This window comes from Entelurus aequoreus, linkage group LG12, assembly GCF_033978785.1.
Source record: "Entelurus aequoreus isolate RoL-2023_Sb linkage group LG12, RoL_Eaeq_v1.1, whole genome shotgun sequence".
Taxonomy (NCBI): Eukaryota; Metazoa; Chordata; class Actinopteri; order Syngnathiformes; family Syngnathidae; genus Entelurus; species Entelurus aequoreus.
Window position 1 is genome coordinate 35,490,129 of NC_084742.1, and position 13,535 is coordinate 35,503,663.

At 44.4% G+C, this 13,535-nt stretch overlaps 2 protein-coding genes across 2 annotated transcripts; both read right to left on the reverse strand.

Annotated features, from left to right (window-relative positions):
• Positions 1-502: 502 nt before the first annotated feature.
• On the reverse strand, positions 503-2,804 carry ltb4r (leukotriene B4 receptor). Its single transcript, XM_062066985.1, has 3 exons — positions 2,325-2,804; positions 1,163-1,439; positions 503-1,097 (listed from the first exon to the last, which is right to left on the reverse strand). The coding sequence occupies exons 1-3, from the start codon at positions 2,795-2,797 to the stop codon at positions 714-716; spliced, it is 1,134 nt and encodes a 377-aa protein (XP_061922969.1). The 5' UTR covers positions 2,798-2,804; the 3' UTR covers positions 503-713.
• Positions 2,805-7,014: 4,210 nt separating this feature from the next.
• Positions 7,015-9,602, reverse strand: ltb4r2a (leukotriene B4 receptor 2a). The gene is made up of 5 exons (XM_062066986.1): positions 9,560-9,602; positions 8,379-8,968; positions 8,113-8,313; positions 8,011-8,051; positions 7,015-7,799 (listed from the first exon to the last, which is right to left on the reverse strand). The coding sequence occupies exons 2-5, from the start codon at positions 8,928-8,930 to the stop codon at positions 7,502-7,504; spliced, it is 1,092 nt and encodes a 363-aa protein (XP_061922970.1). The 5' UTR covers positions 8,931-8,968; positions 9,560-9,602; the 3' UTR covers positions 7,015-7,501.
• Between the last annotated feature and the right edge of the window lie 3,933 nt (positions 9,603-13,535).

Below are 13,535 nucleotides of genomic sequence, written 5' to 3' on the forward strand. Positions count from 1 at the left end.
TATATATATATATATATATATATATATATATATATATATATATATATATATATAGATATAGATATATCTCTCTATATATATACATATATATATATAAATATAGTCAATGTTTCTCTGGTTTATCCGTTATACAGTGCTCAATACTGGGGTAGAGCGGAATATACAAACACAGAGGCTATTTCATCCCTACAAGCCTGTTTCGCAGGTTTCCCTGCTCTTCAGGGGATTTTTAAATATAATATTTATATTTATATTTATATGTATATGTATATGTATATACATATTGCTCGGCCCATGGCCAAATTTTTTTAACCCAATGCGTCCCCCGGGTCAAAAAGGTTGGGGACCCCTGGTGTATGCAGAAATATATATATATATATATATATATATATATATATATATATATATATATATATATATATATATATATATATATATATATATATATATATATATATATATATATAAATGTACATATAAATATGTAAATATTTAATAATAATAATAATAATTTAATAATATGTAAATATGTATATATATATATAAATGTACATGCAGAAAACATTTGTGTCCAAATATTTTTTTAAGTTAATTTAAGTTATGTAAACTGTTCTTAATCACGATGAATCCAAATTCAAAAGTTTGATTATTCCGATTATAAACTGAATCACTTGACACTAGTTTAATTACATCACCTGTTAGCACCAGCTGTGCTAGTCTAACGGCTCAACACTTGCAAGAGTTTTCAACTCCGGCTGGTCCAGCTCTCTTGCCGCCATGTTGGCGTCGTCCCCTTGCCTGCTTTTAAACGGATTCCCCAGTTTGACCGACAGCGTCTGCAGCACTGAGGCGTCGTCCCGCGACGAGCTGGTGCGTCCGCTGCGCCCGAAGGTGGACGTGCTCCTGCTTTCCGAGTTGGTGGCCTCGAAGAGCTTGCCCATGAAGCTGAGACCGGCCTGGCGGATGTGAGAGCTGCCGGCGAACACGTACAGGATGGGATTGACGGCACTGCTGAAGTAAGCGAAGGCGGTCACGTTGGGGCGGGCCATGAGAGCAGCAGCCACCGTTGACTTGCTTCCCTGCAACAGCCCAATCACCTGCGAGAGGAGAGAATTAATGACAATCCGCTCGGTCCTTACGTCCAGAAGTCTGAGAGAATCACCTCGATGATGTTGATGATGTGATACGGCACCCAGAAGATGGTAAAGGCACAGATGATCATCAGGATCAGGCGGCTGCCTTGGGCTCGACGCTGGAACATGGCGCTCTGCAGGCGGCAGATGACTGAAGAGTAGCAGGTGTTGATGAGAGAGAAAGGCACCAGGCAGCCCATGACGGTCTCAAAGGTGTACTGGAAGACCCGGTGACCCACACTGCCCCAGTGGTACGGCACGCAATATCTCAGCGTGGCGTTGTTTGGGAACACTTTCCTCAGATTGCTGCACATGCAAACACAACGCTGCAATTCCAGAGACATTATGCAGAATATACAGTCGTGGTCAAAAGTTGACATACACTTGTAAAGAACATAATGTCATGGCTGTCTTGAGTTCCCAATCATTTCTACAACTCTTATTTTTTTGTGATAGAGTGATTGGAGCACATACTTGTTGGTCACAAATAACATTCATGAAGTTTGGTTCTGTTATGAATTTATTATGGGTCTACTGAAAATGTGACCAAATCTGCTGGGTCAAAACTGTACATACCGCAATGTTAATATTTGGTTACATGTCCCTTGGCAATAAGGCGCTTTTGGTAGCCATCCACAAGCTTCTGGTTGAATTTTTGACCACTCTTCTTGACAAAATTGGTGCACTTCAGCTAAATTTGTTGGTTTCTTCAGCATTGTCCACACGTTTAAGTCAGGACTTTGGGAAGGCCATTCTAAAACCTTAATTCTAGCCTGATTTCGCCATTCCTTTACCAGTTTCGACGTGTGTTTGAGGTCATGTTGGAACACCCAAGTGCGCCCAATACCCAACCTCCGGGCTGATGATTTTAGGTTGTCCTGAAGAATTTGGAGGTAATCCTCCTTTTTCATTGTCCCATTTAAAGCACCAGTTCCATTGGCAGCAAAACATACTACCACCACCATGCTTGACGGTAGGGATGGTGTTCCTGGGATTAAAGGCCTCACCTTTTCTCCTCCAAACATATTGCTGGGTATTGTGGCCAAACAGCTCAATTTTTGTTTCATCTGACATCACACGGACAAAGATAAGACCTTCTGGAGGAAAGTTCTGTGGTCGAGACAGCCATGACATTATGTTCTTTACAAGTGGATGTAAACTTTTGACCACGACTGTACATGCAGGACTTACCTGCGATAGAAGGGCATGGGGAGGGACAGCAAGAAGGCCATGACCCAGACCCCCAGCAAGAGAACCAGCAAAGAGCGCTTAGTCCGCATCCTCTGTGACAGGAAAGGCCTGGTGACGGCCAACCAGCGGTCCATGCTCATCAGGCAGATAAGGTAGATGGACACGTACATGTTGACGCTGGAGAGGTAGTGCACCAGCTTGCACGCCGCCGAGCCAAACTCCCACCCTTGTCCACCGGCCAAGAAGCGCAGGAAGACCGGGGCGGTGAGCAGCACGGAGGCATCGGCCAGCGCCAGGTTGAGCACCAGCAAGCACGTTACCGAGCGCTTCCGGACGCGGCAAATCACGGACCACACCACGAAGAGGTTCCCGGGGAAGCCCAGCCCGAACGCCACGGTTAAGATGGCAATGCCGACCTTGGCCGAAGTGCTGATGGGCGGCGAGAAAGCGGTAGAGTTGGCATTGGACGCCATGGCTTCATCCACGCAACGATTTGACTTCTGCTACTGTGGACAGCACATTTGTAGAGAGGAAGCAGGAAGTGTTGAAATGACAGCACACAAACATTACAGCATTATTGACTTCACAATAAAGTCCTAGGACAGAGTGAGCAGGGTCAAGGGCCAAAACCATGAAGGTTGACATTGCGAACATCTGGAAGCGTTGACACAAAAAGTTTCCTACTTGTTGCTCTCAGGAAGGTTATGATCTTTCAAAATAAAAGTTACCTGTCGAGACGAGGAGACCGTTCACGTGCAGTCACTTTGACATCCCTGGCTGCTTCCAGGGCACTGAGAGGATACAACGTGTGCTCACGCTACAGGCGGACATTGTGTAATGACAAGTGTGACGTGAGGGGAAGCCCTGCAACCACGTCAGCTTTGCAGGGTTATTCAAAAAGAATGAAGCAATTTCATTTCGCAATACTTTAATAAGGAAAATGAATAGAAAAAATCCAGCCAAGTCACAAGTAATCTACACACAATCAGCTTCTTCTTTTTTTTTTTTTACAATTGTTCATTGTGGCCACTCTTTTTGATTAACCCTCTATTTCAAATATGACCTTGACTGATGGCCAAAAGTACACATGCTTGTTATTAAATGGTAAATGGGTTATACTTGTATAGCGCTTTTCTACCTTCAAGGTACTCAAAGAGCTTTGACACTATTTCCACATTCACACACACATTCACACACTGATGGCGGGAGCTGCCATGCAAGGCCTTAACCACGACCCATCAGGAGCAAGGGTGAAGTGTCTTGCTCAAGGACACAACGGACGTGACTATGTTGGTAGAAGCTGGGGATCGAACCAGGAACCCTCAGGTTGCTGGCACGGCCACTCTCCCAACTGCGCCACGCCGTCCCCTATAATTTAGATTACCTTGAAATTAATAATAATAATAACGGATTAGATTTTATATCGCGCTTTTCTATTGTTAGATACTCAAAGCGCTCACAGAGAAAAGGGAAAATTTCTCACACAGTTTCATGTACATTTGGGCTTTTGCAACAAATCACCAGGAAGTTTGGTGTGCACCTTCTAGACAAGGCCTGGGCAATTATTTTGACTCGGGGGCCAAATTTAGAGAAAAAATGTGTCTGGGGGCCGGTATATCTATTTTTAGGAACGCTAATACAAAACCTCACAATAATGTCTGAATGCTAAAAACGCTATACGACAGACCACCTTAAAAAACGGAATGGAATTTTTAATTTTTTTACTTAATGAGACACCTGTGTCTGTGGGATTTACAATATTAACTATGAAGGATAAAACACTGAATATTGACAACATATGAACGTCACACACCCTCTTGATCGACATATTTTGCAATCAAGCGAAACGCAACAAAAATGCAACAAACACAGCGAAATATGAACGCGAAGAGTAAAGAAACAAAACACCTACAATCTGATACATCTGATACATCACTAAGCTTTAGAACTTTGTTGTAAAAATCTCCTTCCGCGTCTGTCCCTGACACTCGCATTTCAGGCTAGCTGCTCTGGAAACACTCTGTGGAAACGCTCTCCACCCACACTGCTTGGTGCCTCGTCTGAGCTGCTGTGACTTAGATGACCATAGTAACTAATTAGATGACCATAGTAACTAATTAGATGACCATAGTAACTAATTAGATGGCCATAGTAACTAGTATATCATGCAGATTCCAACCATTGAAAGACTTAGTATAGTTGAAGACTTACGGTCATTAGAAAACATCACTGCACATCATAATGGCAGCTACATTTTCCATCTTAAAAATATAAAAAATTTGGGCCTTAAAAACCCCGGGCCTTAATTTGCCCAGGTGTGTTCTAGACACAAGATAGAAAAAAAATATATGGCTGCCATCAAACAAAACGCCAACTCCAGGACTGGCCAGTTATGTCAGTTATGTTACGCCCCCCCCCCCCAACTCCCGGTATCGGAGGTCTCAAGGTGGGCAAGTATGTAATAATTTGACCTGGCAAATATACCGTATTTTCCGGACCATAGGGCGCACCAGATTATAAGGCGCACTGCCCATGGATGGGCTATTTTTAATCTTTTTTCATATATTAGACGCACCGGATTATAAGGCGCATTAAAGGAGTCATCCATCCATCCATTTTTCTACCGCTTGTCCCTTTTGGGGTCAGAATTTCAACGCAAAAAACGGTACTTTTTATTTTACAGTAATATACTGTAAAGAACAACGTAAAATGTATTGTCATTTTTATTAAATTGATGGGTAGTTTGGGGTGAAGTGAAGTATTTATTTATTTATTTTGATCATTATTATGTCATGATGATAAATCTCTGACATCAATTACACGTACATCATGCTTGCATGTCTTTCAAAGAATTTTCCATCCATCCATTTTTCTACCGCTTGTCCCTTTCAGGGTCGCGGGGGGTGCTGGAGCCTATCTCGGCTGCATTCGGGCGGTCGGCGGGGTTCCCACATTATTAATCATTTTAAGTCCTAAAAAAATACATATTTACAAGGGATGGGAAGGGCAGGCCCTAATATTTTTGTGGCCCTGAACAAGATTCTGTTTGTGGCCCCATTTCAGACTTCAATGTTACTCGTGTAACACTAGACCAGGGGTGTCAAACTCATTTTAGATCGGGGGCCACGTGGAGAAAAATCTACTCCCAAGTGGGCCGGACTGGTAATATCACGGCACGATAACTTAAAAATAAAGACAACTTCAAATTGTTTTCTTTGTGTAAAAATAGAACAAGCACATTCTGAAAATGTACAAATCATAAAGTTGTTGGGGTTTTTTTACACTTACATGTTGCGGTTAATAGTATTCTATCTTTATTTGTCGTTATTTATATTTTCTGAATAAATGATGTGATAATTTTCATCAGTCAACTCATTGGTGTTAATTTTCAATCTATCAAGATAAAAAAATATCAAAATTTAAATTACAGGATGTTATTTATGTAGTTTGCTCATTTTCCTCGACTGGTGCACTATCATATGGTTTATTTTGTACATATGTAGCATCGTCTACAAAGGTACAAATAACACACGTTTACAACAGCAGGTTCTTTCATTCCAAAATTTCGGCTCATTTTTACACAGATAGAAGAGTTTTGGTCGTAAATATAGAACAAGTTTTATATTTATGATTGTCGTCCTGTCCTGTTTGGGAGCCAATTATAGACCAAGATACAATCTTATAAAACAATGTTATGAGCCAAAAGATGCTGTCAGTGGTTGGAAGGGAGGAAACCAAGCAAACTCATCCCGCAGGCCAGATAAAACCTGTTTGCGGGCCTGATCCGGCCCGCGGGCTGTACGTTTGACACCCCTGCACCAGACAGTACTACTTGTAGTACAGTCATCCCTGGCAACATCACGCTTTGAAGTTTGCGGCTTATAAAGTGGACTACGTGGGTGTTACAAGTCGTAAAGTTTTTATGCTCAAGCTATAAAAATGTTCCATTCATAGTTTATAAATCCTACTTTTTGGAAATGAATTTACTATGACCAGGCCTGGAACCTATTACTAGCAATAAACAACGGTTTACTGTATTACTTTTTTCTGGCTATGGAAGTCTGAGTGTGTGCATACAACCAACAACTAACAAAGATGCAGTTCAGTCACATTTGTAATCAGATATAAAGAAATAATGTAATATTGATATTTCACAAGTTAAGATTTGTACAGTATATATGCTATAAATAATCACACATGAACAATAAACAAAAAAGACTACACTGACAACTACAATTCAGTCAAATATGCTCAATGGTCATACGTTTATAATCCAGATTATGCCCAAAATTCATATGAAAATGCAAATAAATAGGTTGAGGGTGTGAAGGGAGAGAAACGTTTTAGCTATCTCCTATCGCAGTGAAGACAATTCAAAACCACTATGGCGCTTTGGCATTTTTCGAAAAAGTAAACAAAACGCAATAAATGGTAAACAAAAAAAATAAGTATGAAAAAAAAAAAACATTCTTTAGACATATCTTTGGGGGAAATGTTCTGCTTTTCAGTCGTTAAAGAAATACAGCTTTAAATCTGTCACGATGATGACGCGATGCTAAATTAGCGATTACCTCTATTGGAGCATGGACTTATCTCCAGCTGGCCCCACTATGGACTGGACTCTCACACTATTATGTTGGATCCACTATGGACTGGACTCTCACAATATCCAGAGGGGGGCAGGGGGAAGGGGGGGGGGGGGTCTGCGGTCCCCTCCAAGGTTTCTCATTGTCATCCCATTGGGTTGAGTTTTTCTTGCCCTGATGTGGGATCTGAGCCGAGGATGTCGTTGTGGCTTGTGCAGCCCTTTGAGACACTCGTGATTTAGGGCTATATAAGTAAACTTTGATTGATTGATTGATTGATTGATTGATTGACTGACTTCTTAGTTGTAGTGCAGCTGCAGCAACACTTGTGTTCCGGTTTATTCAAACCTTTGCTTGCCACACAAACACATTCGTACAACAACACAACCAAACCTTTGCTTGCCACACAAACACATTCGTACAACAACACAACCACACCTTTGCTTGCCGCACAAACACATTCGTACAACAACACAACCACAGCGGGACAAGACGGACGTGGAGAGTTGGTGTCGTTATTTGTCCCCCAAAAGTTTATAGAATCATCGGGCAAACGGACATAGGAGTTGTTCAAGACCACCATCAGCAGCGTCACGTCTGCAGCTTCGGCGCTTTGACATTGGAGCCCGAGTTAGAGTCCTGACCTTTTTCCTTGAGCATGACGCCGTCTGATTCTTTGTCTTTGTCCCGACTGTTTTGGCTGTTCTGACGGCTCTTCCTGGTGGCTGACTCCAGACCGGTCGCCTCGAACAGGCGGGCCATGAAAGCCAGACCCTCTCGGCGGATGTACGACTTGCCGGCGAAGAAGTAGAGCACCGGGTTGGCGCAGCTGCTGATAAAAGCCACTGAGGAGGTGACAGCTCTACCCCGATGCCAGATTTTACCCAACCTGTCGGATCGGAACTGATATTGTGATCGCAGTTTGAGGTGTTTATGTTCAAAAAAGCAGAGAGCTGAGAAAGGTTATAGAGGGGCAGGACAAACCTCAGACCACATCAGCAGCTTAAAACTGCCAGTCCAAAAAGATATAACAAAACTAGGCAAGAAAGTTGCAACCGTAACCACGACAAGCAAGTACCAAAGCATGTGTGAAGGCTTACATTGTTTTGACCGCCCCCTCTGGACATAGCGCCCATGTAACCTGGGGAAACAAACGACAGGTAAATAGTCGCCGCAAGTACACGCTGAGCAAGCACGTTTACCTGCACCATGTTGACAACGTGGTAGGGCAGCCAGAAGAGGCAGAAGGTCACCACGATGGCCAGGATGAGCTTCTCGCTGCGAATGCGCCGGCCGAATTTGGTCTTTTGGATGCGGCGCAAAATGCAGATGTAGCTGACCACTACGATGCTGTAAGGGACCAGGAAGCCCAGGACCAGCTCCAGCATGTACTGGATGACCGTCTACACACACAGATAGGCAGTCAATGTTTTCATGATGACAGTGGTGTGCGCCGACACAAACTTACGTGACTATCCTCGTCATGAAACGAGTCGCAGATGGCGCGGTCGTCACCGTTATTCGACCTTACATTGCGAAAGACGAGAGCAGGGACGGAGGCGGCGGCCACCAGTGCCCACATGACTGCCAGCGTCCACGTTACCACCCTGTGCCCGGCCAAGACGGCGACACGCTGCGGCCGCACTATCGCCAGCAGTCTGTAGAGGCTCATGAGGGTGATGATGTGGATGGAGGCGTACATGTTGGCCAGGCACAGGTAGAAGAGCACCTTGCACATCACATTCCCGAACACCCACCTCTTCATCACCAAGTAGGCGATGAAGAACGGAGTCAGTGCCATTAACGAGCCGTCAGCAATGGCCAGGTTGAGGATGAGGAGGGTGGTAATGGTCTGCTTCCGGGCGCGGGCCAGGATGCTCCAGATTACAAAGAGGTTGCCGGGTAAGCCCACGAGAAAGACGAGGCTAAGGATGAGTGCGCCCATGATGGTCGCGGAAGTGCTGTCCACGATGCTCTCGTTCCCCGGCGTGAGCGCCGTGGAGCTGTTGGCGGGCGCCATCCGGCGGCGGTGGAGGGGGTGGGGGCGCTGGTCGTCGCCTGCCAAAATAGTGTCTGAACATGAGTGAGCAGGTCAGGTCAAGTGTTTGGAGGGAGGGGCTGTGCACACCTAACGGGTTTTAACCGACAATGCTGATTCCTGAGAGGCGAGACCAGACACGCACCAGATTGAGCAACTGTTTCATTTACTGCCTGTGACAGAGTGCTCAATAATACAAACAATTAGATGGGAACCAGGTAGTTGTTAAAAGCCAAGAGGGTTCTTGCACTGACTTACACTCAAACCGAAACATACCCCACCTTCTTCGTCACTCAAAGTGTTTGTGCACTTGACTGCAGACCATTTCTCATTAACAACTCTTCACAATGAACTCAACAAAACACAAATCATTAAAAGATGAGAATGAGTGCAATCTTTTCATGGAACGCTCACAAATACTGAAAGTCATTGCACAAGCTGCTTTCCGTTCTACAAGGGTGTGTTTGTGTGTGCTGTGACTCATACACACACACACACCTGTGAAGGAATCCAGTAAACATGCAGCAAAAATCGGTAACACAGCCGAGCCACTTGTTCTGTGCACGTATGTACAGGGTTAACGTGAAACTAGACGGCAGTAAAAGACTCACCTGTTGGTGCCCAGTAGGAGAACCGAAGAATCCTGAGGATGAAGGCGTTCTTGCGCCTTTTCCTAACATCCCCCTCCCACCCAAAGGCCCATCACTGTATCCCGCCTAATGCAGCACAAAGAGTATTGACAGCGGGGAGGCGTGTCTTCCTCAGTACCTGTCCCGCCCTCGCCTGCCAGTCTGTGAACATCGTCACACATTCCCTTCAGCTGAGTGTTAACTTAGTCATGTGGACTCAAATACAGATTCTGCATCTGAATGTGACACAGCTTCTGAAAAGATCACAAGAACAACTGCTCTGGTGGTTTTGCACACAAAAATGGCAGATTCAATCCATGGGCCAGAGAGCTCGGGTGCATCACATGTCGGCAAAAGGATGGGGAGAGACGGCAGGACAAAAACATACCAAGGGAATTACTCCCAAAAAAGTGGGGTTAGGACTGCGAGACACATTTATAATGTTTAAGCACATTAACATAAATTTAGAAAATGAGAAAAATATAATGTCCGGGACAGTGCCCTGGTACCAGCACCCGGTATGTCAAAAACTCCTGGTATCACAATTTCTACATGAATTAAAGGAAGGCTATTCATCTCACTGTTTGGACTGCAAGTTGCTGGATATTGGCAGGAACTGGAACACGCTGTCGTACACGCCGATTCATAGCATCCCAAACATGCTCAATGGCATGTCCGGTGAGTATGCTGGCCATGCAAGGACTGTGATCTTTTCAGCTTCCAGGAATTGTGTACAGGTCCTTACAACATGGGGCCGTACATTGTCATGCACTTGAGGTGAATGGCACAACAATGGGCTTCAGGATCTCGTCACGTATCTCTGAGCATTCAAAATACCATCGATAAAATGCACTTGCGTCCATTGTGCATAACAAACGCCTGCCTATACCATAACCCCACCCCCACCATGGGCTACTCCATTCACAATGTTGACGTCAGCAAACCGCTCTCCCACATGACACCACAGACGCTATCTGCCATCTGCCATAAACAGTGAAAACCGGGACTCATCCTTGAAGAGGACGTGCCAGACGCCATCAAATGTGAGCATTTGCCTACTCAAGCCGGTTACGATGACAAACTGCGGTCAGGTCGAGACACTGATGAAGACGACGACCATGCAGATGAGCTACCCTGAGGCGGTTTCTCACAGTTTGTGCAGAAAGTCTGTGGTTATGCAAACACATTGTTGCAGCAGCTGTCCGGGTGACTGGTCTCAGACGATCATGGAGGTGCACCTGCTGGATGTGGAGGTCCTGGGCTGGTGTGGTTACACGTGGTCTGCAGTTGTGAGGCCGGTTGGATGTACTGACAAATTCTCTGAAACGCCTTTGGAGACGGCTTATGGTAGAAAAATGAACATTCAATTCACGGGCAACAGATCTGGTGGACATTCCTGCAGTCAAAATGCTACTGCACGCTCACTTAAAACTTGCAACATCTGCAGCATTGTGCTGTGTGATAAAACTGCACATTTCAGCGTGGCCTTTTATTGTGGGTAGAGTAGATGCTTATTTTGTATCAATTAAGAGTTATTTTAGACTTTAACAATTAAAAACTCAATTAGCAAACTTTTCTGTTAGAACTGCCACTCAATAAACTCACATTATATTCATATTTTATTTGGAGCTGTACAAAGCTAAAATCATATTGGGAAGAGGTACACTCACATATGTGTTTAGTGCTGGAATATAAAATTCCAATGACATGTATGACTATGTATATGGGATACTTAGTATCAGTTGTACGGAAAGAAGATCGTTATTTGGTTAAGGTACTTTTAACAGCCTCTAGGAAAGTCCTGGTACAAACCGGAACCTCCTAATGGAAAACTATGGCTGGACATTATCAAAGAAATATGGACATGACTCATGTACTAAATGTGAGGGAATACCTCTTCAAGAAAAGATGGTTAAAGTGGATAATTTATTTAGAAAAACATTCATGATACTTTTGAGATGATAAGTAACCTACTAGAAAAAGGAAAAATTGCTATTATATCCTTAACAGCGAGGGAGCAGGAAAGGGCTAGGAATATTATTGTCAAAAAAATATGAAGCGGCCGGTTATTCATTAACTGACATTTTACATGTGCCTCTTCCCCCACGGATTTACTCTAGTGTTTTGAGTATATTTCATTTGCTGCAAATATATTTAAATTCTCTCCCACGTTTTGAAATAAACTCTGAACTCAACCACCAGTGGTATAGCCCTGCTCTAGTCTAAAGAACCTTTTTTACTCAATGAACTGGAAATACGTCGTTAAATATACACATCCGGCTGTGTGTGTTGGGGCCCCAAGGGAGGATTAATTGTTTAAATGTACACAAAACTGACCTAAAAAAAGTACATAAAGAGGTGTCTTTCCATGTGGCCACACCCCTATTCCAGGTGACATTAGAGCTGACCAGTTACACTTCATCTGCACAATCCAGAACTTTCTGCACGCTTGCTGCTTATTGCCGGGGTCTTGGGGTCAACTCCAGGAACTTGACCTAAATTTAGATGATGACATGAGCCAGCAGCAAAGGGAGAAGACTTGAGTCAAGGTGAGTCCTGGTTCCAGGGGCGCCGAAAAGGGGGGGTAAAGGAGACGGATTCTAGGGGCCCATGATGGAGGGGGGCCCAGAGAGGCCCCTAATGATGATGAAATTATAATACACGGGGCCCTGTAAAGATTCTTTTCATGGGGCCCAAAATCCCTAGCGGCGTCCCTGCCTGGTTCTGGTGTCTTTTTAATAGTTCAGTTATGTTTTACCCATATTTGCTAAAAGTGATGTGAGTGGCCTGCAAACATCACCATTATGTCGACGCCTGGAGCTCTGATGGCATCACAACGTAAAGGACAAGTTTTAAGCCTGAATTGTATATTGACATGGCCAACCGCCGAGATGGGTTGGGAGTGAACTTGCACCTGATGGGCTGATTCCTTTAATCGACACACACACACTCTGTCTCTGCTTCCAGGGAGATGATGCGCAAGATCATTCTGCTCCGTGGACTCACCTCCAGCTGTGTCTGTGAGTCGTCCTCCCCCCGCACCTCGTCTATATTGGCATGATCACATGACCTGATGTGTTGTCTTCTTCAGGTGGATTTGAGGTTAACGTGACTCAGGCGTCCTACAGCGCCAGAGAGAACGACAACATCACTCTGCATTGGACGTTCACCAGCCATCGCAACATGCCCCTCAGCTCATTGTGGATCCATTGCGAGATCTTCGCCCAGGGCAAGGCAGCAGTCCACCTATTTCGTCTGTAAGAAGGCGTGGAGGTGGCGGTCTACAAGGGACCTTTCGCAGGGCGCCTACAGAGCGACATGGGTGCTTTGAATCGGGGACAAATCATCTTACGACTGTTTAGACTCCGACTGGAAGATTCTGGCTTGTACAGGTGTCAAGTCACAACGAGAGAGGGCAGAAAGTCTGCAGAATGTCAAGTCATCGTCAAAGGTAAGCTTTGGAACGAGAGGGAAAAACGTCAACATAAAAATAAATCAGCTAGGGAAAATTGTTACCTGTGTTTTATGTCCTCTGCCAGCTAGCAATGTGGTGAACGAGGGGGTTAACGGGACATTAGCGAGTCCCCCACCACAAGCCTCAGACGACCACGACATCTTAAGGGCACTTCTTCTCACCGCGATAGCAGCAGCGGTGGTGGCAGCACTTGCAGCGGGCTACCAGCTCTAACTCACCCTTTGATACATAAAGCAGCCGTGAACTGTCCAGCAGTGCCATGTCATGACTGTGTGGAGCAGCACAGGTCTTTAAGGAGACACGGAGAGAAGCTCTAAATTTAGCACTGTTATCTTGTTTTTATTATAACATTGTCTGTGAGGCAAATTAATAAACAGTTTTTACAAACAAAAAACAAAACAACAGGCAGCATCCTTTTTTGAATCAGTATTTTAATGGCCCAATTCTGACATTGACATTACTGCAAGGTTTAAAGGTCCCATA